This window comes from Cherax quadricarinatus, unplaced genomic scaffold (assembly GCF_038502225.1).
Source record: "Cherax quadricarinatus isolate ZL_2023a unplaced genomic scaffold, ASM3850222v1 Contig497, whole genome shotgun sequence".
NCBI classification, from domain to species: Eukaryota; Metazoa; Arthropoda; class Malacostraca; order Decapoda; family Parastacidae; genus Cherax; species Cherax quadricarinatus.
Window position 1 is genome coordinate 4,436 of NW_027195523.1, and position 26,391 is coordinate 30,826.

Consider the following 26,391-nt stretch of genomic DNA (forward strand, 5'->3'; position numbering starts at 1 on the left):
ATATGGCTTCATATTTTGTTTTTTAACACACCGGCCATCTTCCACCTAGGTAGGGTGACCCAAAGAAGAAGAAACACTTTCACCGTCACTCACTCCATCACTGACTTGCCAGTCTTTCGCTGATACTACAGTTCATATACCTCTCTAAACTGCAACATTCCCACTGCACCTTCATAATGCAGGCATTGTACTTACCACCTCTAATGTTTGCCACTTATACCATATTTACTTATTAACCCTTTGACTGTCGAAGGGCCCAATCCTGAAGTGTCTCCTGGTGTCGCAAAATATTCGAAAAAAAAAAATTATTTTTTCTTATGAAAATGTTAAGATTATTTTTCCGATTGTTTTAGTCCCAAAAAAAAAAAAATTCCCATCAGTACTTACCGAGATATAGAGGCATAAAGTTTGCAGAAAATGAGCCGCGTATGGCAACAGCGGCGACTGCCGCTCACCCGGTAAACTTTAGTTTACTTGTATTTGAAGGTTTGTTGTTCTTTTCACTATTTTATTTTTTCACATAACTTATGTGGCCTGTGAGACCAAAGTAAGGTGCAATGTACATATATACACTCGTTGTATACAACACAATAAGCACACAAACATAATTATCAATATATTGTTTACAAAACTTGTTTACAAAAACAAACAATACAAAAAATTGTTTATTGCTATTGTTCTATAATATATATACCAATATACAGTCACTGAACATACTCCTAGAAGTTCTGCAGCTTGTGGAACTCTGTGAAACATGGTGTCATACACAGTGGTGTTTTACACTCTCACACATAAAACATGGTGTCATACACAGTGGTGTTTTACACTCTTACACATGAAACATGGTGTCATACACAGTGGTGTTTTACACTCTTACCCATAAAACATGGTGTCATACACAGTGGTGTTTTACACTCTTACACATAAAACATGGTGTCATACACAGTGGTGTTTTACACTCTTACACATAAAACATGGTGTCATACACAGTGGTGTTTTACACTCTCACACATAAAACATTGTGTCATACACAGTGGTGTTTTACACTCTCACACATAAAATCAGTGTGTGTGCATTTTTGTTTAATTTTTTTTTATGTGCAAAGACAAAACACCTCGTCTGAGCAGTTTTCTTCAAAGTATTAGCAGGCAGTTGTGTTATGTAGTTATCCTAGGTAAATGGTCGTGTGTCATCATTCCTTCCTAATTTCCTTCATTCCTTTCCTACCTGGAGGCTACCTGGAGGGCATTCCACCTCTCTTCCTACATTCCTTCATCTGTCCTTCATTACTTTTTTCCTTCCTTTCATCTACTCCTTCCTTCATTCCTGCCTTCCCTTCTTGCTTCTGGTTTCTATAATATATATACACATATATAGTCACTAGATACTTTCATAAAACTCCTATTATCACCCTTCAGCAAGCTTGTCTTGTGTGCGAGTGTGTGGCTTATAATTGTTTTGAGTCAGGAGTCGGCAGCTGTCAAAATGACATATTGTCTCATTAGTCACTCCCCCTACCGCCTGTCAAAACAATGGGGTTGGATGCTGCTTCCCCCTCCATTCTATCTAATTATCTTTCTCCCTCATTCTATCTCTTTCAATCTGTCTTTCTCTCTCTCTGTCTATCTCTCTGTCTATCTCTGTCTCACAGGTACACATAAATACAACTATACATAGTGTAAATTACCTAGGAAAACCCAAAAAATCCAGACAAAGTGCTATACTCTGCTTGAAGATGTGAGTAAACGTGATGATGACACAGTCTTGTGGCTCTGAGACAGAGCTAGACAGATAGACAGGGAGTTTGGCAGACAGACAAATAAACAGACGGACAAATGTTTGTTCGTCGTCGTCATCTCCTCCTCCTCCTCCTTCTCCTTCTCCTTCTTCTCCTTCTCCTTCTCCTCCTTCTCCTCCTCCTCCTTCTTCTCCTTCTCCTCCTCCTCCTCCTCCTCCTCCTCCTCCTCCTCCTCCTCCTCCTCCTGGCTCTTGACAGATGGACAGCTGCCCCCCTCCCTCCACCCTCGTTTACGCTCATCAAAGGTCAGCTCTTATCAGATGTTATCTCCCCTTATCTTGTCACTGTCATGGGGTGAACTGTTTTCATGCCTCAAGGGAACATATTATTACATATTATTATTATTAGGTATTCTTCTTCTTCTTCTTCTTCTTCTTCTTCTTCTTCTTCTTCTTCTTCTTCTTCTTCTTCTTCTTCTTCTTCTTCTTCTTCTTCTTCTTCTTCTTCTTCTTCCACCTTCCTCCTCCTCCTTCCACCTTCCTCCTCCTCCTTCCACCTTCCTCCTCCTCCTTCCACCTTCCTCCCTCCTTCTTCCTCCCTCCCTCCTTCCTCCTCCTCCCTCCCACCTCCTCCCTCCTTCCTCCTCCCTTCTTCTTCCTCCCTCCTTCTTCCTCCTCCCTCCTACCTCCTCCCTCCTACCTCCTCCTCCCTCCTTCCTCCTCCTCCCTCCTTCCTCCTCCTCCCTCCTTCCTCCTCCTCCCTCCTTCCTTCCTCTTCTTCCTTCCTCCTCTTCTTCCTCCTCCTCTTCTTCCTCCTCCTCTTCTTCCTCCTCCTCTTCTTCCTTCTCCTCTTCTTCCTTCTCCTCTTCCTCCTCCTCCACCTCCTCCATTGCTTTTGGTCTCAAACTCCTCGAAATCATGAAATTGATCTTCATTGACACTTCCATCTGTGTTAGAGCATCACTTGGGAAGAGAAGAGTCCCAGATTTGCAGGGAAGTCACATATTTCTTACCGCTAGACATGCTGAAAAAGGATGACTGAAATGGTATTCCCACAATGCACCACTGGCTCCCCGATTTTTTTTATATGGTGCACACTGACCATGGAGACCCATTCTCTCACATGTGGGCCTACCAGCTTTCTCCTGCTTGATTTGAAGCCGCTAGAATTTATGCGTATAGATATGTCAAACACGGTATCTCCTATGACGTACATATACAACCGCGACAGTCAAAGGGTTAACACATCTACCATCTCCCACCAAGGCAGGGTGGCCTGAAAAGGAAAACTTTTATCATCATTCACTCCATCACTGTCTTGCCAGAGGCATGCTTACTCTACCATTATAAAACTGCAACATTAACACTCCTCATTTTCACCCCATCATTGTATTTTTTTAACCTCATTAGAGAACATACAGAGAAGAATGACTAAAATGATTTACTGTGTAAGGAACCTCCCGTATGAAGATCGACTTAAAGCCTTAAATCTCCACTCTCTGGAGAGGCGTAGAATGAGGGGAGATATCATTGAAGTGTATAAGTGGATGACGGGCATAAACAAGGGAGATATTATTAAAGTACTGAGGGTGTCAAACCAGGTAAGAACCAGAAATAATGGATTTAAGTTAGATAAATTTAGATTTAGAAAGGACATAGGTAAGTACTGGTTTTCTAACAGAGTTGTAGATGCGTGGAACAGTCTTCCCAGTTGGGTGATAGAGGCTAAGACCTTGAGTAGCTTTAAGAAGAGACTGGACAAATATATGAGTGGGAGGGGCTGGGTATGATTGGTGTCATTGGGTATGGGAGTTATTTCTTGGGTAACTTTAGGTAGAGGTCGTTTTGATAAGGACCTGCCTCGCATGGGCCTGTAGGCCTTCTGCAGTGTTCCTCCATTCTTATGTTCTTATTTGTTACAGGGACACACAGAGGAGCTGTGGGCCCTAGCTCCACACCCTGGCCATCACCAGTTTTTGACTGCTGGATATGATCGTATTTGCTACTTGTGGGACACTATGGCACATACTATTGTCTGGAGCAAGGACATTGGTGTAAGTGAACTGATGAATTTTAAGTGTGATATGTTGTTATTGTGTAGTCTCTTCTTAAATGTACAGTGGACCCCCGCCTTACGATCAGCTCCCAACTCGAACAATTATGTAAGTGTATTTTTGTAAGTGCTTTTGTACGTGTATTTTTGGGGGTCTGAAACGGACTAATCTAATTTACAATATTCCTTATGGGAACAAATTTGTTCGGTAACGGCACCCGAACAGACTTCTGGAATGAATTAATATCGTAAGTCGGGGGTCCACTGTATATTGATTTCTTTCTTAGTCAGACTACAGTAATTCATAGTTGGTGTATTTAGAATATAGAAAGTTTTGAATAATATAAGTAAACGAAAATCGTTATTGTGAAGAAATCAGTAGGGCAAATTAACTTCTTAACCCGATAACTATCCAAACGTAGATCTATGTTTTCACTACCATTGCTCCAAATATTTTGAAAAAAAAAAAAATTTAATTTAAGAGGGCAATTTTCTGTGTGTGATAAGACCAAAAAAAAATATTTAGGGTCAGTACTTACCGAGGTATAAGTCCATGAAGTTGGCACTGGATGCTTGCCTGATAGCAACGTGGAGTCCTGCTGCTTGCAGAAATGTTGCCGATATACCCTTTTTTCTTGTTTTTTTAAATTATATAATTTTCATGTTCTGATAATTACAATTTGCAGTAGTTCTTGTGATTTCATAGACAATGTTCAGACACTAATATTAGCTACTGAAATAGTACTCAAATAGTCACAAACACACTGACAGGTGAACATTTTCACCTGCTTTGGTCACATACTATTGTCTAGAAATATATACAAAGTATTTATAGGTCCCAGCAATGTTTTAGACATGCCGGAATATATATGAAACTCCTTAAAGCATGGTATAAGATGAGTGTCACTTCATTGCTGACAGTGCAGCAGTGGAGTGACATTTGATGATCGTGCACTGCCTTAGCTTTATTTGTTTTCACTGTTACACACAAATGTCTGTCTATCTGTTTGTCTTGCCTATCTGTGTCTGTCTAGCTCTGTCTCTGTGTCTGCTTGTCTCTTTGTCTTAGAGGGAGAGCCGCTCATGAACCAGCAGGTATTACAAATGATGCAGAGTTGTCACGTCTGATTCTTGAACAAGTGAAAATGCGTATTACTTGCCAGTCATGCTTATTATGCCTTATATCTACAAGCACAGTATAGCACTTTGTTTGGATTTTTTGGGGCTATCCTAGGTAATTTACACTATGTATAACTGTATTTATGTGTACCTGTGAGACAGAGATAGAAACAGCGATAGAGACAGATACACAGAGATAGATAGAGATACAGATGGAGATAGAGACAGAGACAGAGATAGATACAGGCAGACAGATGGAGATAGAGACAGCCAAAGTCAATAAACCTCCCACCCACCCACCTACTCACCCACCCACTGGCCAGCCAGCCTACTGAACATGTATTACATATGTTCCAAAATTGTTTCTCTTTACTTACGGCATAGGGTATAGGACATTCTGGCAGGATGACACTACCACTGGTATCAAAATTGAAAGGATGTTGCATAAATGTTGCACATGGGTAATTATCGAGATTTCTTTATATTTCCTCGACCACTTGTGGCCACATCCCTCACAAAGCCACTAAATTCAGGGTCAACATCACTTTCCTCTTAAAAGGGGAGTGTTAATATGACATGACATCAGTGAATCCTTGGCGTTTGCCATGCTGTTTGCTCCAGCTGGTGTTCAATTGAACTGGTGCTCCCACAAGGTACTAAGTGGTCCTAGATTTCTTTTAATACTACACACACCGAGTGTTCAGACCCATTCTATACTTACCAGGCATCTCAGGCCATTTGTGTTAAATTTGGAGGCAGGAAAAATAAAATGTTGATCTACATTTGGAGCGCTAGCAGTAATAACGTAGATCTATGTTTGGACAGTTAAGGGGTTGAGGAATATGTTATCTTATTTAAAAAATCTACATTAAAGAGGTTTTCCTAATTTAAATAATAAATTTTTGCCTTAATTCTCAAAACAAAAAGTTCTGAATACTGTATAGCACAGTACTCCTTTCGAAATTCAAATTTTCAAAGTCGTGAATTAGAGATTTTTCTGAATTCTTATTAGGATGTTGTCCTGTTATTTGGAGACCATTCTCATTTATAATTTTTCTTAAGTTGGGATAATTATGAACACTATACAAGAATTATAAATTAGCATACAAAATACTATTGACCCTGGCATTACAATACAAAATTGTGCACTGACATATTTTTAATTATAATGTATTTTTATGTAGAAAAAGAAGAAAGGAAAATTCTTTCTCAGGTGCAGCATTCTGTTTTACGTTTATCTTCACAATTTTAATACTAGTGAAGATGTAAAGTGTCATTGTAATAATCTTTTTGTTGCTATAGAAACTGTTCTGAGCTTGTCCCAGTTTCATCATTATTTTTTTTTTATTATCACACTGGCCGATTCCCACCAAGGCAGGGTGGCCCGAAAAAGAAAAACTTTTACCACCATTCACTCCATCACTGTCTTGCCAGAAGGGTGTTTTACACTACAGTTTTTAAACTGCAACATTAACACCCCTCCTTCAGAGTGCAGGCACTGTACTTCCCATCTCCAGGACTCAAGTCCGGCCTGCCGGTTTCCCTGAACCCCTTCATAAATGTTACTTTGCTCACACTCCAACAGCACGTCAAGTATTAAAAACCATTTGTCTCCATTCACTGCTATCAAACACGCTCATGCATGCCTGCTGGAAGTCCAAGCCCCTCACACACAAAACCTCCTTTACCCCCTCCCTCCAACCCTTCCTAGGCCGACCCCTACCCCGCCTTCCTTCCACTACAGACTGATACACTCTTGAAGTCATTCTGTTTCGCTCCATTCTCTCTACATGTCCGAACCACCTCAACAACCCTTCCTCAGCCCTCTGGACAACAGTTTTGGTAATCCCACACCTCCTCCTAACTTCCAAACTAGAATTCTCTGCATTATATTCACACCACACATTGCCCTCAGACATGACATCTCCACTGCCTCCAGCCTTCTCCTCGCTGCAACATTCATCACCCACACTTCACACCCATATAAGAGCGTTGGTAAAACTATACTCTCATACATTCCCCTCTTTGCCTCCAAGGACAAAGTTCTTTGTCTCCACAGACTCCTAAGTGCACCACTCACCCTTTTCCCCTCATCAATTCTATGATTCACCTCATCTTTCATAGACCCATCCGCTGACATGTCCACTCCCAAATATCTGAATTCATTCACCTCCTCCATACTCTCTCCCTCTAATCTGATATCCAATCCTTCATCACCTAATCTTTTTGTTATCCTCATAACCTTACTCTTTCCTGTATTCACTTTTAATTTTCTTCTTTTGCATACCCTACCAAATTCATCCACCAATCTCTGCAACTTCTCTTCAGAATCTCCCAAGAGCACAGTGTCATTAGCAAAGAGCAACTGTGACAACTCCCACTTTGTGTGATTCTTCATCTTTTAACTCCACGCCTCTTGCCAAGACCCCTCACATTTACTTCTCTTACAACCCCATCTATAAATATATTAAACAACCACGGTGACATCACACATCCTTGTCTGAGGCCTACTTTTACTGGGAAATAATTTCCCTCTTTCCTACATACTCTAACTTGAGCCTCACTATCCTCGTAAAAACTCTTCACTGCTTTCAGTAACCTACCTCCTACAGCATACACCTGCAACATCTGCCACATTGCCCCCCTATCCACCCTGTCATATGCCTTTTCCAAACCCATAAATGCCACAAAGACCTCTTTAGCCTTATCTAAATACTGTTCACTTATATGTTTCACTGTAAACACCTGGTCCACACACCCCCTACCTTTCCTAAAGCCTCCTTGTTCATCTGCTATCCTATTCTCCGTCTTACTCTTAATTCTTTCAATAATAACTCTACCATACACTTTACCAGGTATACTCAACAGACTTATCCCCCTATAATTTTTGCACTCTCTTTTATCCCCTTTGCCTTTATACAAAGGAACTATGCATGCTTTCTGCCAATCCCTAGGTACCTTACCCTCTTCCATACATTTATTAAATAATTGCACCAACCACTCCAAAACTATATCCCCACCTGCTTTTAACATTTCTAGCTTTATCCCATCAATCCCGGCTGCCTTACCCCCTTTCATTTTACCTACTGCCTCACGAACTTCCCCCACACTCAAAACTGGCTCTTCCTCACTCCTACAAGATGTTATTCCTCCTTGCCCTATACACGAAATCACAGCTTCCCTATCTTCATCAACATTTAACAATTCCTCAAAATATTCCCTCCATCTTCCCAATACCTCTAACTCTCCATTTAATAACTCTCCTCTCCTATTTTTAACTGACAAATCGATTTGTTCTCTAGGCTTCCTTAAGAGTGCCTCCGGCAAAAAAATGTAGCTTTTTTGTTTACCGTCCGATTTCCTCCAGTTTTGGTGCACAAGACAAAGTGTTTTCACTCATTCTTGAAAATATTTATCAAAAATATACCTCAAACGACAACTGAGAAAAGACTGAAAAAGACTGATTTTCTGAAAAATGTCCTTGTCTCAAAAATCATTCCTATATGGGACATCGTAAGGTTGTTTGGACACTTGGTGCCGAGAGAGCAATGCTTAAACTAATTTTAGGCAACGCCTTTTCTCTAAATAACGTATCTTTATATAAAAAAAAAAAAATTTTTTTTTAGTTCCTGGAATACTGCAAAAAATCTGCCCTTTACTCCCACATAACTCCGAAAGTATTTGAATATTTCCAAAATTACCTTTAACAAAATTAGAGAAACCATTATTCTACAATTTCTGTGAATATTATTCCATTTAATTAAGTAATAAATGCAGAAATAGCAACTGTAGAGGAATAAGTTACTTCCGAGATATAGGCCTAGAACGCCGGCCGGCCCACCGTCTCAAAAAAAAAAGTTTTTTTTCGCGAAAATCGCGTTTGTTTGGGTGTATTTCTTAGTAAACTGATGTTCTAGTGCAGTTATCCTCTTCAAAACACCGTTTTCTCTTACTCAGAGACCAAAGAATACGACACGGAGACGACATGGAGAGCAGTAACTCAATATTTATCGAAATATTCCCGATAATCTTTCGCCATATTATGGTCTATTTTTTTCAGTCTAGAGTATATAACATGTTTGTATGTTATTTAGAGTGTTTATTATATCATATTAGAACAATTCTGATAGATAAATAAGCTGTAGAGTTGATATATAAGCTGATATAAGCGTAATAATGAAGTAATTTCTCCTGGCGCGGCAACCCTTCCGCGCATTATGATATGATTAATGACTGTTGCTCAATCTAGGGATAAGCTCCGCCTTCAGTTTTATGATGCCAAGTAGTCAGTTATTATATTAGAAAGTATAATGCAAGAAAAAGCGATAAAAAACAAGGAAAAATTTCCAAAATATATATGGGCTGTGAGCAGACTCGCTACCAATATCACCGTCACCTTACCTCATATAAATGACTGTAATTTCTTGTAGAAACGTCGTAGAACATTCATTCTGGTACCATTGTGTTGCCAAAGAGTTGAGCTATTTTTCAGTATATATAACTCACTATCCATATTTTTCCGATATTTCGGTGAGCGCGCGCGGAAATTTCCCGGAGGCACCCCTTAACTTGTTAATCTCACTCCAAAACTTTTTCTTATTTTCAACAAAATTTGTTGATAACATCTCACCCACTCTCTCATTTGCTCTCTTTTTACATATCTTCACCACTCTCTTAACACCTCTCTTTTTCTCCATATACTCTTCCCTCCTTGCATCACTTTTACTTTGTAAAAACTTATCATATGCTAACTTTTTCTCCCTTACATCATTCCACCAATCGCTCCTCTTCCCTCCCACACCCACTTTCCTGTAACCACAAACTTCTGCTGAACACTTTAACACTACATTTTTAAACCTACCCCATACCTCTTCGACCCCATTGCCTATGCTCTCATTAGCCCATCTATCCTCCAATAGCTGTTTGTATCTTACCCTAACTGCCTCCACTTTTAGTTTATAAACCTTCACCCGTCTCTTCCCTGATGCTTCTGTTCTCCTAGTATCCCATCTACCTTTTATTATTATATTATTATTATTATTATTATTATTATTATTATTATTATTATTATTATTATTATTATTATTATTATTATTATATTGGGGCAGCTCTAAATCCATAAGAGCCATACAGTGCCTTGGGAATGGGAGGCAGTTAGGTTTGAGCTGAGGAAGGGGAGGGTAGCTCAAATTCCTTGGATCAAAGACTCTTCACCAGCACCAACTCTGGTAACCATTATGGGAGGGTCTGGCTTATATATCAGGTTAGGTTCCGGGCAACTGCTGTAAAGTGAAATGTAGCCTTTTTTACACTTTTTAATGCATATAAAACCCTGATAACATAGGTTAGGTTAGGTAAGGTTTGTCAGGAAACAGGACAAGTGTTTCCTGACGTGGGTCTTAGTCAGATGATGACCCGCCTTTAGAGCTTTGGTCATCTGACCGAGGCCTTCTGCTGGCTTACCGGTCCACCCCTTTAAAAATAATGGTCATTTATAACCAATTTGTCTAACCTGATAACATATTTACATCTATCATATATTAAGTGAATAATACAGCTAGGCCTAAAAAATGCATATACAGTACACACATTCTTAGCTTATAGTGAGTAGTAAATATATTTTAGGAAGTCTGAATAAATGAAGACTGAGTATAATTGAAAACTGCTGTGTAGAGATGCAAGCTGCACTTTTCAGGCATTATTTGTATGGTCACAAGAAACTTCTGTGAAAAATTTCAGACTATTTCATGCTCATTTACCCTGCATCATTGCAATCGACTTCGTCAAATTATACACCATTGAAAGCAATTAGTTATAATTTATTGGTTGTCAGGATAAGAATGAAGGGTACATGGTTTATATCATGTTTGGTTGTGAAGATTGTATAATCAAATGTACATGGGTTATATTAATAATCAGTTATTTAATTTTAAACTATTACAAGTTATAAGTGAAGTCTTTCATGGTGTGGAACTTGGGCATCACTTTCCTGGAAAATATTCTTTGCCTGATATATCCATCTCTTGTCTTCTGTCCAGTCACTTCAGTGCAAGCTTCAGTCATCAATTTTATCCCTTTCTCAACAGCTTGAGTGTTGTTTGGCCACTTGGGCACTTCCAGTGGAATCTCAATAATTTTGAGAGCCTGTTGTTCTGATAGAGAAGCAGTGAAAAGAGGCTTAGTTTTGAGTTCAGTCTTCCAGTCAGTCATGGAATGATAGTTCTTTGCTTGTCACTTTAGTTTGGGAATCACTACTTTTCTTGAGTGTCATGACAATAGGAGCCACATTGTCATTCTTTTCATCTTCACTGGCATCCTTATCATCAGTATAGATTAACAAGTCCTCATCACCAGCATCAGCAGAATCTTCTACATCTTCATCAGAGCTCTCAGTACTTTCTTTTGTCTGCTGATTCTCTTCTCTAGTTTTTCTTATCATTGAGACAGCTTTGTCTCTGTCATGTCTTCATCAGTACACATACCAAGAAGCAGCTGATCTGTGTGAGCAAAGTAGGAATTTCTTCGGACAGTCTTCTTTACTATCTTCTTTTCTTCACTGTTCGGATGTCTCATAAACTGCAGTGACTGGAAGAAGTTCTTTGGACCATGTGTGACATAAGGGCGCAGCTTGATGTGGAACCACATTGGAGCATTGAACTTTAAAATCATAATGACGACTCTTTTCAGCTCCAGCATAATAACTGATCAAGTATCGGTCACATGTGGCTGCCAGTGTGGGGAGTCTTGTTCTTTTCTGCTGTGAGCTGCTGGCAGGCAGACAACTCAAGATGTAGTCAGCATCAGTATCGACAGAAGGGCTATCTCTGGCATCATTTGAATTATCGCCAGAATCAGAAACTTCTCCAGCTGCCCGTTCACTGTCTTTCCTCCAGCTGCTACCTGGCTCTGGCTGCATCCTGCTCCTCTTTTACCATCACTCTATCCCACATCCTCGTTACTGTCACGTCAACACAGCTAATTTTCATCTTCCTATCGCCTCTCTGGTCAGGGAGGAACTGTACCTCACATATATGAACTTTCACATCACAATTACAGGCCAGGTGGTATCTGTCATACTCCTTTATTTTGCACCCTACATCTTGACAGGAGGCAGCAGGACAAAAGCAATTACTACATATATCAAACAACTCGTTCATTTTTTCCTAAAATGTAGCTTTTTTGGAAACATTTTTGTTCTTATTAAGTTCTATTCCTGTACTGTACAATTTTCTCAATCTTTCCTCAGTAGTTTTCTGGCTGAGAATAGAAATAGTCTTTCTGTCTCCAATTGATTCCTCCCATAGTTCAGAACAATCCTTAGCTGCTATCTTGATAATCACTGAAACATCAGTAATCTTTCCTTTATCACATTTATATTGCCAGCAGTTCCTTAACATATCGCCTTTGGATGGAAGTTTGTTCATTGGAAAACACTGGCATGGCCAAACATTGCATGTTCTGTGGCTTTCCTCGTCAACATTATAGCCATGTCAGTAGTAAACTGTATAAGTAATCAGAGTATTTGAAAAGAGAGAAAGTTAATGTTTATAAATACTGCAGAATACATAGATACAGTACATAAAACACTGCACTGCACTACTCAGTAATACAGACATATTCCAAAACTTCAGTTGCAAATGCTGTAGGCTAAACCTCAACCAATCACCTCTGTATTTGGCACTGAATCTAAGATGTATATAAGGAACAATGCCTGAAGAGTGCAGCTTTGACCAAAATTTCAGTTCTCCCTATAAGTACTTACTATCTCCTCTGGTGTCTCATTACATAGTTCTGTTACTGTTTTCAGAGAGGAGCTTCCTAGTGTACTGTCAGCACCAGTTCTTAACTTATATCTCTGGTATCTTCTACCCTTTGATGGTTAGGAAATCTTCATTATCATTTCTTTTGTAGAGGTTTATAATGTAATATGTGATTATCTTTTGTCTTTGCCTCCAACTATCCATAGAGTGTAGGTCTAATGTTGTCAGCCTTTCTTTGTAACCCTTATTTTTTTATATTTTTAAGCAGAGTAAAGTGATAGACACATGAAGGTCATACAGCACTTGGGAAATGGGAAGCATTCATGTTCAATCCAAGGAAGGGAAGAACAAGTTCACTTATATTTTTGAGCTCTCACAGTCATTTAGCTGCTTGTTCACATATTTTTTAGGTGCAGACATCATTCCAGCACTACATTTCACTTTTTTTTAACACATTAGCCCTTTTATCTTGAGGTAGGGTGACCCAAAAAAGAAGAAACACACTCACCACCACTCACTCCATCACTGTCTCGCCAGTGGCATGCCCGTACTACAGTTCAAAGCTGCAAATACCCCCACTCCTCTTTCAGAGTGCAGGCACTGTACTTCCCACCTCCAGGACTCAAGTTTCGCTAACCGGTTTCCCTGAATCCCTTCATAACTGTTACCTTGCTCACACTCCAGCAGCATGTCAAGTCATAAAAACCACTATCTTTATAATAATAATAATAATTTGGGATTTTATAATTCTTGAGTATCTCTTCTTTTGAGAAATTCACAACATCTCTCACATCAAGCCATAAATACAAAACCTAAGATAAAAGAGAATAGTAAAGTATATATTCGGGAGTGACAGTATGATCATCAGGATCATAATCATTGTCTTTACAGAGGCGCTCAGATATGACACTTTACATGTCACTCAAAACAGCCAATATCCCAAACCCCTCCTTTAAAGTGCAGACATTGTACTTCCCACCTCCAGGACTCAGGTCTGGCTAATCCGTTTCACTGAATCCCTTTGCAAAATATTACACTGCTCACACTCCAACAGCTCGTCAGGTCCCAGAAACCATTTGTCCTCATTCACTCTATCTAACATGCTCACACATGCCTTCTGCATGTCCAAGCCCCTTACACACACAACCTCATTAACCCCCTCCCTGCATCCTTTCCTAGTACAACCCCTACCCCTCCTCAACTCCACTACAGATTTATATACCTTCCAAGTCATCCTATTTTGCTCCATCTCTAAATGACCAAACCACCTCAACAACCCCTCTTCAGCCCTCTGACTAATACTTATAGTAACTCCACATGTCCTAATTTCCACACTACAAATTCTCTGCTTGATATTTACACCACACTTCGCATGATATTTACACCACACATCTCCACTGCCTCCAACCTCCTCCTTGCTGCAGCATTTACAACCCATGCTTCATACCCATATAAGAGTGTTGGTACCACTATACTCTCATATATTCAATTATTTGCTTCCATGGATAACATTTTCTTTTGTCTTCACAGATACCTCGATGTACCACTCACCTTTTTTTCTTCATCAAGTCTATGGTTAACCTCATCCTTCGTAAACCCATCCGTTGACAAGTCTACTCCCAAATATATGAGCACATTCACTTCTTCCATACTTCCTTCCTCCAGTGTGATATTCAATTTTTCCTTACCTAACTTGTTTGATACCCTCATCACCTTACTTTGATCTATGTTGGCTTTCAACTTTCTTCCTTTACACACCCTCCCAAACTTGTGTACTAACCTTTGCAACTTCTCTTTAGACTCTCCCAAAAGCACAGTATCATCAGCAAAAGATAACTGTGTCAACTCCCATTTTGTATTTGATTCCCCATAATTTAATGACATCCCTCTCCCAACACTCTACCATTTACTTCTTTTACAATCCCGTATATAAATATATTAAACAACCATGGTGACATTACACATCCCTGTCTAAGACCTACTTTTAATTTTTAATTTTTTTATTATTATATTTAATAAAAAGCTCTGTACTTTGTGGGACATTCATTGCTTATACTGCATACATTAGAAACATTATTGTGTGTTTCTGTTCGTGTGCATTATATATGAATAATGAAACTGCAGCCTTCAGTGTGTAGTGTACAGTAATTGGTATCAGGTGTCTCCTACTCTGTAGTTTACAATTTTGATTTTTTTTTTACAAACTGGCTGTCTCCCACCGAGGCAGGGTGACCCAAAAAAGAAACACTTTCACCATCATTCACACTGTCTTTGTCTTGCCAGGGTTGTATAGATATGGCAGTTCAGATGTCCCTCCAAACAGCAGGCATCCCCACCTCTCCTTTAGAGTGCAGGCATTGTACTTACCACCTCCAGGACTTGAGTCCAGCTAACTGATTTCCCTGAATCCCTTCACAGAATGTTACCTTTCTTGCACCCCCAACAGCTCGTCAGGTTCCAAAAACTATTTGCCTCCACTCACTCCTGTTTGACTCTAAAACACTGAGAGGTATTATTCTTTAATGAAGAGAAAGTATAAGATGTTTAATTATTATTCCTTAAAAAAACAGGAGCATGCCCAGTCTGCTGCCTACTCCAACAATGGTGAGATTATAATAGTTGGCACAACAAGTGGCCGATGGTTTGTCATGGATGCTGAGACACGTGAGATGTACTCCCAGCATCAGGATGGAAATGAACCCATCCAGGTGAGATAATAAGTTATTATGTATTCCAGCCACTTTCATTACTCAACATTCTTTCATGCTGTATAATATAATACACCTGGTATTAATAAGCACCCTTTTACTGTCTCTTGTGTAGATTTACATTATTGACACCAGCATCATTCATATAGATCTACGGTTTGAGTTCAGCTCTTTTAGAGAATGAGGCTGTGTGGCAAGTGTGTATGGTATAAAAAACCTGCCCCATACAGTGATTGATGGAAAAAGCAAACTTATGACCTTCTTGTAGGTTTAATATAATAACTGTGTTTTCTGTGGTGCTTATTAATGGTTTTATGACAGTATTTTAGAGCATTGAATTTGCTATTTTCCAAAATATTTCTCGAAAATTTACCCATGTTCTTGGAGGTTGAAGATTACTGTAGTCATAGGCCTCAGCCTAAGCCTGGAGAAGCATTTCGATACTAGACATTAATCTGATCACCTGTATGTGACCCAATACAGCCTCTCCTCACTTAACAATGGAGTTCCATTCCTATACAAACACAATTACAAATATTTATTTCCATGTAAAGCTTACAATGTATGGTTTACATGTTATAAGATTTAAAGTACAAAAATGACCACTATCCTGCCTAGGCACTTCGGGCAGATTAATACTAATTCTTACACTACAGTGGATCCTCGGTTATCGTAATTAATTCGTTCCAGAGAGTGTGACTAAAGCCGAATTTGACGATTTCCAAATTAATTTTTCCCATAAGAAATAATGTAAATCCAATTAATCCGTTCCAGTCTCCCAAAAGTATTAAAAAAAAATAATTTTTTTACCTGAAATATATATTTACCTACACAGAAAACAATGAGACATGAAGAATAAAGCAATAATAACATGGCACTTACCTTTATTAAAGACTCTTCTTAGTGTATTGAAGATGGGAGGAGGGGAGAGGATGGAGAAATTACTGTTTGGAAGGGGAATCCCCTTCCATAAAGACTTAAGGTACCAAGTCGTTTTCTGGGGTTACTTCCCTTCTTTATTTTTTAATGCCACTAGGACCAGCTTGAGAAACACTGGACCCGTGTTGCTCAAAAAAAATGTTCCAGAGAGGTCTGTTTCTGGTGCATGCTAGGAGTTGTGGCGGCGGCAGGGGAGTGTGTTTGGAGACAGGACAAGATAGTCCTTCAATATGACACTGATATCGACTATACTGCTTATTTATCTAGCACAATTCATCTAATATGACATAATAAACAATATTAATAACATAGAAACATGATACATTCTCCAGAATGAATAAAATATGTCATTACGTATGTGACGAGTGTTGTGGTGTTGTTTGTTGTTGGGTGTATAAGGGCCCTTGAAAGATAAGCCTTACATGGTGGTGGTGATGGTGGCAGCAGAGAAGGGGGTCTTGTCAGTTGCCCTATATACCCCCAACAACATTGGAGGAGTCAGTTTTGTGCTGTCCTTTTTCTATTAATCGCTTAACTTACTTGCTACACTGTTAATGCTATACTTTATTGCTGGCTGGTGCTATAGTCTTTATCAACTCTTTCTGCTTTAGTATTGTACATATTGCAGAATCACTGAAGAAGGCACATTCTCCCCTATCTCTTAGCCCTTTACCAAAGGGCTGCCTGGCACTAGGAACTTTCTTTGGGCCCCTGGTGGCTTATTTAGCAGTTGCAAGCGCTAAAAAGAACAGAATATTACGAAATGTATCGTATGATCGCTTGGGATCATGCTCACTGGCTGATAAACAATGGCACACTGAGTGCCGGGCCGCTGTTGCCATGTGGACGCTTTCGGGACGAATGACTATTACCGAGCTCAGTGATGATCACTGAGCCAATATTTTGACAAAAAAAGTTACGATTTCCGAATATTACAAAATCCGATGACTATGATATCTTGGGGTCCACTGTATTTTGATATAGGTCATATTCGAGCAGTACGTACATTTGAACATATTATTTTGTACTTAATGCGTAAGTAAATTAATTTGTCACTAGGCAAGGAGCATACTATAATGGTAGTGGGTTTGTGTCAACCATCTTTGATATTGTTTTAATGTCACCTTTGCACCATTTATAACATTTTAATATACAGTGGAACCTCGGCTTACGAACGCCCCACCATGCGAATTTTTCAGGATATGAACCGTTGTTTGGTCGATTTTTTGCTTCTGGATACGAACGAAATTTCAGGATGCGAACTTCCCCTTGAGGGAGGTTTCTTAAATAAATAAATAAATAAAATATTTATTTCTTTGCAAAGGTTACAATATGTGATTACATATTATATGATTGGAGCAAAGAAAGTCACTATCATGCTGAGGCATTTCAGGCAGACTTAACCTAATACAGTGGACCCTCAGCTAATGCCTGCATCAGCTAACGCCTGCATAGGCTAACGCCAAAATTGGATAACGCCTTGCTTTGACGTAAAAAATTGGCTCGGATAACACCTAAAATCTTGGTTAGGAGCTTTCGTCCCGAATGTGTCCGCAGGGCGCCCTGAGCAGGCCTGGCCACTCACCCCATGTACCAACCAGTGTGCCATTGTTTACAAGCCAGTAAGGACAATTCCACGCATACATGCGATATATTTTGTATTATTCCATTGACCCAAAGAAAGCTTCTAGTGCCAACCCTGTGGTAAAAAGGGTGAGGTGTACTATCAAATTAAAAAGGAGATAATAGAAAAGTATGAGAGTGGAGTGCGTATCTCGGAGTTGGAAAAGTTATACAACAAACCCCATTCAAGCATCACTACTATCTTGTGCAACAAAAAGGCAGTCAAGGAAGCTGTTGTTGCAAAAAGTGCAAGTGTGCTTACAAAACAAGAGATCGCAAATACTCGAAGATGTGGAGAGACTGTTATTGGTGTTGATAAACGAGAAACAATTATCAGGACATAGTATTTCTCAGTCAGTAATATGTGAAAAGGCAGGACAGTTGCATGAGGATCTCATTAAGAAAATGCTGCCAAATAGTGCTGCTGTTGATGAATTTAAGGCCAGCAAAGGCTGGTTTGAGAGATTTAAGAATCGTAGTGGCATACACAGTGTGATAAGGCATGGTGAGGCTGCCAGTTCTGATAAAAAAGCAGCTGAAAAATATGTGCAGGACTTTAAGGAGTACATAGACACTGAAAAATTAAAACCCCAGCAAGTGTTTAATTGTGATGCAACTGGCCTGTTTTGGAAGAAAATGCCAAACAGGGCCTACATTACTCAGGAGGAAAAGGCACTCCCAGGACACAAGCCTATGAAAGACAGGCTAACTCTAATGTTGTGTAGTAATGCTAGTGGGGATTGCAAAGTGAAGCCTGAAGCCTTTACTCATGTGTCACTCTGAAACTCCTATAGTGTTCAAGAAAAACAGTATCGTCAAGACTAAATTGTGTGTGATGTGGAGAACAAACAGTAAGGCATGGGTCACTAGAGACATGTTTATTGACTGGTTCTATGATATGTTTGGCCCCACTGTGAAACAGTACCTCCTGGAAAACAAATTGTCATTCAAGTGCCTCCTGGTAATGGGCAATGCTTCTGCTCATCCTCACAACTTGCAAGAGCAAATTGCAGAGTTGAGCTTCATCAAAGTGAAGTTTTTGCCTCCTAATACCATTCCTTTCCTCCAGCCCATGGACCAACAGATCATTTCAAATTTCAAAAAAATGTACACCAAAGCAGTGTTTCAAAAGTACTTTGAAGTGACCTCAGACACTGAATTTACCCTAAGAGAGTTCTGGAAAGATCACTTCAGTATTCTCAGTTGCATAAATCTTATAGGTAAGGCTTGGGAGGGAGTGACTTGCAGGACTTGGAACTCTGCTTGGAGAAAATTGAAGGGTTTGGGGCTGACCCTAAGGAGCCTATGCCGGTTGTGGGATCTAGTGTGGCATTGGGGAAGTCCATGGGGTTGGAGGTTAGTGGCGAGGATGTTGTAGCGTTGGTGGAGGACGACGATGAAGTGCTAACCATTATAGAGCTGCAAGAGCTTCAGGTGCAACAGCAACAGACCAAATTTCAGGGATTTCCTTCAGAGGTGGAGGAAGAGAGATGGAGGAAGTTGCCTTCGTCAAAGATTAAGGAAATATGTACAATGTTTACAAAGTTGCAAGCATTTATGGATGAATATTATCCTGCCACAGCTGTTGCAAGCCGTATTAGCAACTTGTACAGTGACACTCTTGTGGCCCATTTTAGGGAAATCTTAAAGGGACATGAGAAACAGAGCTCTCGGGACAGATATTTTTCACGGCAGGTGTCCAGTGACTCTCAAGCTGGTCCTAGTGGCATTAAGAAACAAAGAAGGGAGGTAACCCCAGAAAAGGACTTGTTACCTGAAGACTTTATGGAAGGGGATTCCCCTTCCAAACAATAGAACATCTGCATCCTCTGCCCTCCTACCGTCTCATCACTCATCAACAAGTCCACAATAAGGGTAAGTGTGATGTTGTTATTGTTTTATTGTGCATGTATCATTGTTTTCTGTGTAGAGAAATATGTATTTCATGTAAAAAAATTATTTTGTTTAATACTTTTGGGTGTCCGGACGGATTAATTCTATTTACATTATTTCTTATGGGGAAAATTAATTTGGTTAAAGGCTAAACCGGTTAAAGCCTAGTTCTCTGGAACGGATTAAAGGCGTTAGCCAAGGGTCCACTGTACTAATAGACTACTTAAGTCTAGACAGGTGAAAAGTGTACTAGTAGTGGTTACCAATGTTTTGCTGATGGTGGCGCCCTTCGAAGTTTCTCCTTACTCTTATTACTATTTTTTTTAACAAGTTGGTTGTCTCCCACTGATTATTATTATTATTATTATTATTATTATTATTATTATTTGTAGTAGTAGTACATACGTGGTGAGGGGTTCTTGATCTAAGGAATTGAATCTGTGCTCCAGGTCCCTAAATTAATAATAATAATAATAATAATTATTATTATAATAATACTTAAGTACTAATAATAATGAGCTAATAATAATAATAATAATAATAATAATAATAATAGTAGTGAGCAGGGTAATATTTAGTGAAGGGATTCAGGGAAACCTGTTATTTTACATAACCGGACTTGAGTCCTGGAAATGGGAAGTACAATGCCTGTGCTCTAAAGGAGGGGTTTGGGATATTGGCAGTTTGGAGGGATATATTGTGTATTTTTATACGTATATACTTCTAAACTGTTGTATTCTGAGCACCTCTGCTAAAACAGTGATTATGTGTGAGTGAGGTGAAAGTGTTGAATGATGATGAAAGTATTTTCTTTTTGGGGATTTTCTTTCTCTTTGGGTCACCCTGCCTCGGTGGGAGACGGCCGACTTGTTGAAAAAAAAATATATATAATAATGGCAATACAACACTATGTACAGTAATAATAAAATGACAATAATATTATATAACAATGTATAATAATATAATAATAATACATAATAGTGCAGTAATAACAATTATAATAATACTATTTTTTTTTTTTTTTTCAACAAGTCGGCCATCTCCCACCGAGGCAGGGTGACCCAAAAAAGAAAGAAAATCCCCAAAAAGAAAATACTTTCAGCATCATTCAACACTTTCACCACACTCACACATTATCACTGCTTTTGCAGAGGTGCTCAGAATACAACAGTTTAGAAGCATATACGTATAAAGATACACAACATATCCCTCCAAACTGCCAATATCCCAAACCCCTCCTTTAGAGTGCCGGCATTGTACTTCCCATTTCCAGGACTCAAGTCCGACTATATGAAAATAACCGGTTTCCCTGAATCCCTTCACTAAATATTACCCAGCTCGCACTCCAACAGATCGTCAGGTTCCAAGTACTATTCGTCTCCATTCACTCCTATCTAACACGCTCACGCACGCTTGCTGGAAGTCCAAGCCCCTTGCCCACAAAACCTCCTTTACCCCCTCTCTCCAACCCTTTCGAGGACGACCCCTACCCCGCCTTCCTTCCCCTATAGATTTATATGCTTTCCATGTCATTCTACTTCGATCCATTCTCTCTAAATGACCAAACCACCTCAACAACCCCTCTTCTGCCCTCTGACTAATACTTTTATTAACTCCACACCTTTTCCTAATTTCCACACTCCGAATTTTCTGCATAATATTTACACCACACATTGCCCTTAAACAGGACATCTCCACTGCCTCCAACCGTCTTCTCGCTGCTGCATTTACCACCCAAGCTTCACACCCATATAAGAGTGTTGGTACTACTATACTTTCATGCATTCCCTTCTTGGCCTCCATAGATAACGTTTTTTTGACTCCACATATACCTCAATGCACCACTCACCTTTTTTCCCTCATCAATTCTATGATTAACCTCATCCTTCATAAATCCATTCGCCGACACGACAACTCCCAGGTATCTGAAAACATTCACTTCTTCCATACTCCTCCTCCCCAATTTGATATCCAGTTTTTCTTTATCTAAATCATTTGATACCCTCATCACCTTACTCTTTTCTATGTTCACTTTCAACTTTCTACCTTTACACACATTCCCAAACTCATCCACTAACCTTCGCAATTTTTCTTTAGAGTCTCCCATAAGCACAGTATCATCAGCAAAAAGTAACTGTGTCAATTCCCATTTTGAATTTGATTCCCCAAAATTTAATCCCACCCCTCTCCCAAACCCCATCTATAAATATATTAAACAACCATGGTGACATAACACATCCCTGTCTAAGACCTACTTTTACCGGGAAGTAATCTCCCTCTCTTCTACACACCCTTACCTGAGCCTCACTATCCTCATAAAAACTCTACAGCATTTAATGACTTACCACCTGTTCCATATACGTGCAACATCTGCCACATTGCTCCTCTATTCACTCTATCATATGCCTTTTCTAAATCCATAAATGCAATAAAAACTTCCCTACCATTATCTAAATACTGTTCACATATATGCTTCAATGTAAACACTTGATCTACACATCCCCTACCCACTCTGAAACCTCCTTGCTCATCCGCAATCTTACATTCTGTCTTACCTCTAATTCTTTCAGTTATAACCCTACCATACACTTTTCCTGGTATACTCAGTAAACTTATTCCTCTATAATTTTTACAATCTCTTTTGTCCCCTTTCCCTTTATATAAAGGGACTATACATGCTCTCTGCCAATCCCTAGGTACCTTCCCCTCTCATACATTTATTAAACAAAAGTACCAACCACTCCAACACTATATACCCCTTGCTTTTAACATTTCTGTCATGATCCCATCAGTTCCAGCTGCTTTACCCCCTTTCATTCTATGTAATGCCTCACGTACCTCCCCCACACTTACATTCTGCTCTTCTTCACTCCTAAAAGATGGTATACCTCCCTGACCAGTGCATGAAATTACTGCCTCTCTTTCTTCCTCAACATTTAAAAGTTCCTCAAAATATTCTCGCCATCTACCTAATACCTCCATCTCCCCATCTACTAACTCCCCTACTCTGTTTTTAACTGACAAATCCATACTTTCCCTAGGCTTTCTTAACTTGTTTAACTCACTCCAAAATTTTTTCTTATTTTCATTAAAATTTCTTGACAGTGCCTCTCCTACTCTATCATCTGCTCTCCTTTTGCACTCTCTCACCACTCTCTTTACCTTTCTTTTACTCTCCATATACTCTGCTCTTCTTACACACTTCTGCTTTGTAAAAACCTCTCATAAGCTACCTTTTTCTCTTTTATCACACCCTTTACTTCATCATTCCACCAATCACTCCTCTTTCCTCCTGCCCCCACCCTCCTATAACCATAAGTATAATACTATGTATGTACTGCATATAATTTAGTTTGACAACACCACCACAATGCTCATCATACATCATACATGTGCTTATGGAACTACCCTCGCGGTGCAGGGAATTCTTGTGATTTCCTTACATTTTGCGCAGTTAATTTGCCAGATTTCTTTCTTCTAACCATAAGCCCTAAGAAAGCAAGTGCAAACGACAGTGCCGAGAAGAAAAAGAGGATGATTTGCATGGAATTAAAGCAAGAAATCATTGATAAGCACAGACTAGGTACGAGGGTTGAGGACTTGGCGAGTGAGTACAAGCATATCCCCTCTACTATATGTACAGTATTAAAACAGGAGGAGTCTATAAAGGCTATAGCGCCAGCAAAGGACGTTACAGTAATTTCTAAGCAACGGACCACGGTCAATGAAAAGATGGAAAAGCTGCTGTTGACTTGCCTAACGGAGAAACAGATTACAGGAGATTTATAGTGTATAGTGAGATAAACATAAAAATTGTACATAGCAGTTCTTAAGAAAAGTGTGAACTCCTGACAGGATATGCCACTCTGCATTTCTTCTCCAAGGTATGTAAATGTCGTATGTACACCAGATCTAATTCAGTTAGCCTCACAAACTTTGTTTTCTCTTATAATAACACCTCTAACGTTTTCATAGCGAAAATATGCGACCACAATCCTCCTCCCTCCGCTGTCTGCTTAATGATATATTTTATTCATTCTAGAGTGTATATCAGGTTTTTTTGTTATTTATATTGTTTATTATGTCATATTACACGAATTGTGACAGATAAATAAGCCGTATAATTAATATTAGGGTCATTTTGTCATGCTTCCTGAGAGCAGGAATTCAGCTGGAATGAATTAATTGCATTTCAATTAATTTAAATGAGGAAAATTGTCCCAGCATACGAACAAGTCCACAGAATGGATTAACCCTTTCAGGGTCCGTGCCATAGATCTACGGCTATATGTTGAGGGTGCAAATCATAGATTTATGCCAAAAATTCTAGCAGCATCAAATTTAGTGCGAGAAGGCTGGTAGGCCTACATCTGAGAGAACGGGTCTGTGTGGTGTGTGTGCGCCATGAGCAAAAATTCTAGGCGCCCACATGGCATTGTGGGAACGCCACCTCAGTAACCTTTGTTCACCATGCCTCGCAGCAAGGCAGCTCTCACTCCGAGGCAAATTGGGACTCTCCTCTTCGTAACTGATAGTTCTGACTCTGATGGAAGTGGAAATGAAGAAAAATTCTATGACTTTGATCAATTAGTGACCGAAAGCAATGACCAGGATATCGAAAATAATGCAGAAAATCCTGACGATCCTCAACCTTCTACCTCTGGTGTGGGCACATCTCAGTCATGTTCAGTTGTACCTCGTCACAAGAGAAAACTAATATTTTCACGTGGCCAGGCTTCAAACTTCAGTAATGATGATAGTGATGTGGACTGTGATTTTATTACTTTTAATGATCATTTGAGTAGTGATAGTGAGGAATCATATTCACCAGTGAAGCATCGGTATATACAGCTCCGCATGTGCTCAGTTAGTGTTCCCTATGCAGTGCCCAAGGGACGGAGTATATCCTGGAGTACATCCTGTGGCCCTACACCAGGAATAGACAGTGAAAGTGAGGATGATATAGCTATGCTTGGCATTGATAGACCATAGGCATCAGTAGGTGGTGGTATTGGTGGTGATAGTGGTAGTGGTGATGGTAGTGCCACAGGCATGCATGACTCACCAGCCCAGGCTGGGACCCACGCCACTGACCCCTCAGCTCAAGGACAATGCGGAGCATCACCCACCACCCCACCATAACTACAACCACAACCAGCTTATGATGTCCAGCATCCACCAGCAAACTGCATCTGGGATTGGCAGTATATCCTAATTTTGTTCCCAAGCCCGACCAGTTTGATGACTCTCAAAGTGGAATCCTACCAACTTGTTCCCTTGGAAACACTGCAAATGAACTGGAATTCTTTGAACTATTCTTTGACCAGCCCTTGATGGAAACTATTGTCAGGGAAAGTAACAAGTACAGTGGACCCCCGCCTTACAATGTTAATCCGTTCCTGAGAGCTCATCGTAAGCCGAAATTATCGTTAGCCGAATTAATTTTCCCCATAAGAAATAATGGAAATCAAATTAATCTGTACAAGACACCCCAAAGTATGAAAAAAAAAAAATTTGCCACATGAAATATTAATTTTAATACACACAAACTGAAGAAGACATGCACAATTACTACTCTACTAAGAATAGAATACATGACACTTACCTTTATTGAAGATCTGGTGATGATTGATGGGATGGGAGGAGGGGAGAGTGTCGAAGTTATTGTTTAGTAGGGGAATCCCCTTCCATTAGGACTTGAGGCAGCAAGTCCTTTTCCGGAGTTACTTCCCTTCTTCTTTTAACGCCACTAGGACCAGCTTGAGAGTCACTGGACCTCTGTCGCACAACAGATCTGTCCATAGAGCTCTGTACCTCTTGTTCCTTTAAGACTTTCCTACAGGTTGCCAACATGGCTTGCAGTAGCTGTGTCAGGGTGATTTTCATCCCTAAAGGTTTGCAGTTCAACCCATTTTGCACACATTTCCTTAATCTCTTTTTTCAATTGCATACAAATTCTCACCCTTTTTACCACAGGGATGGCACTAGAAGCTTTCTTGGGGTCCATGGTAACTTATTTTGCAGTTATAAGCAATAAAAGCACTGGAATAATGTGAAATGTACCAAATGTATATGTAGATGTGACTGCACTGGCTGGCTTGTAAACACGTGTTGCCTCAGCACCAACATGTGGGACGCGTCTTGGACGAATCATGTAAGGCGAGTTTTTTATCGTGAGGTGCTGCAAAATTTTTGCGTTCAAATGCTTCAATTTAACATAACGCGATGCGTTCATAAGGCAGGGGTCCACTGTATTTTGAGTACACCATGGCAAATACGATCATATCACCACAGTCAAGACTACACTGGTGGAAAGAGATAACTGTGGCTGAAATGGGTATCTTTATACATATATGCTTCTAAACTGTTGTATTCTGAGCACCTCTGCAAAAACAGTGATTATGTGTGAGTGTGGTGAAAGTGTTGAATGATGATGAAAGTATTTTCTTTTTGGGGATTTTCTTTCTTTTTTGGGTCACCCTGCCTCGGTGGGAGACGGCCGACTTGTTGAAAAAAAAAAAAAATGCTTATGCATTATATTATAATGCATTATTTTATA

At 39.6% G+C, this 26,391-nt stretch overlaps 1 protein-coding gene across 1 annotated transcript in view; it reads left to right on the plus strand.

Annotated features, from left to right (window-relative positions):
- The first annotated feature begins 3,631 nt into the window (after positions 1-3,631).
- Positions 3,632-26,391, plus strand: part of LOC138851395 (echinoderm microtubule-associated protein-like 1) — a 125,478-nt gene continuing 102,718 nt past the window's right edge. The window contains exons 1-2 of the mRNA XM_070080471.1: positions 3,632-3,791; positions 15,240-15,377. Coding sequence (XP_069936572.1) covers positions 3,756-3,791; positions 15,240-15,377 — 174 coding nt within the window. The 5' untranslated portion in view covers positions 3,632-3,755. The remainder of the gene's footprint in view (positions 3,792-15,239; positions 15,378-26,391) is intronic.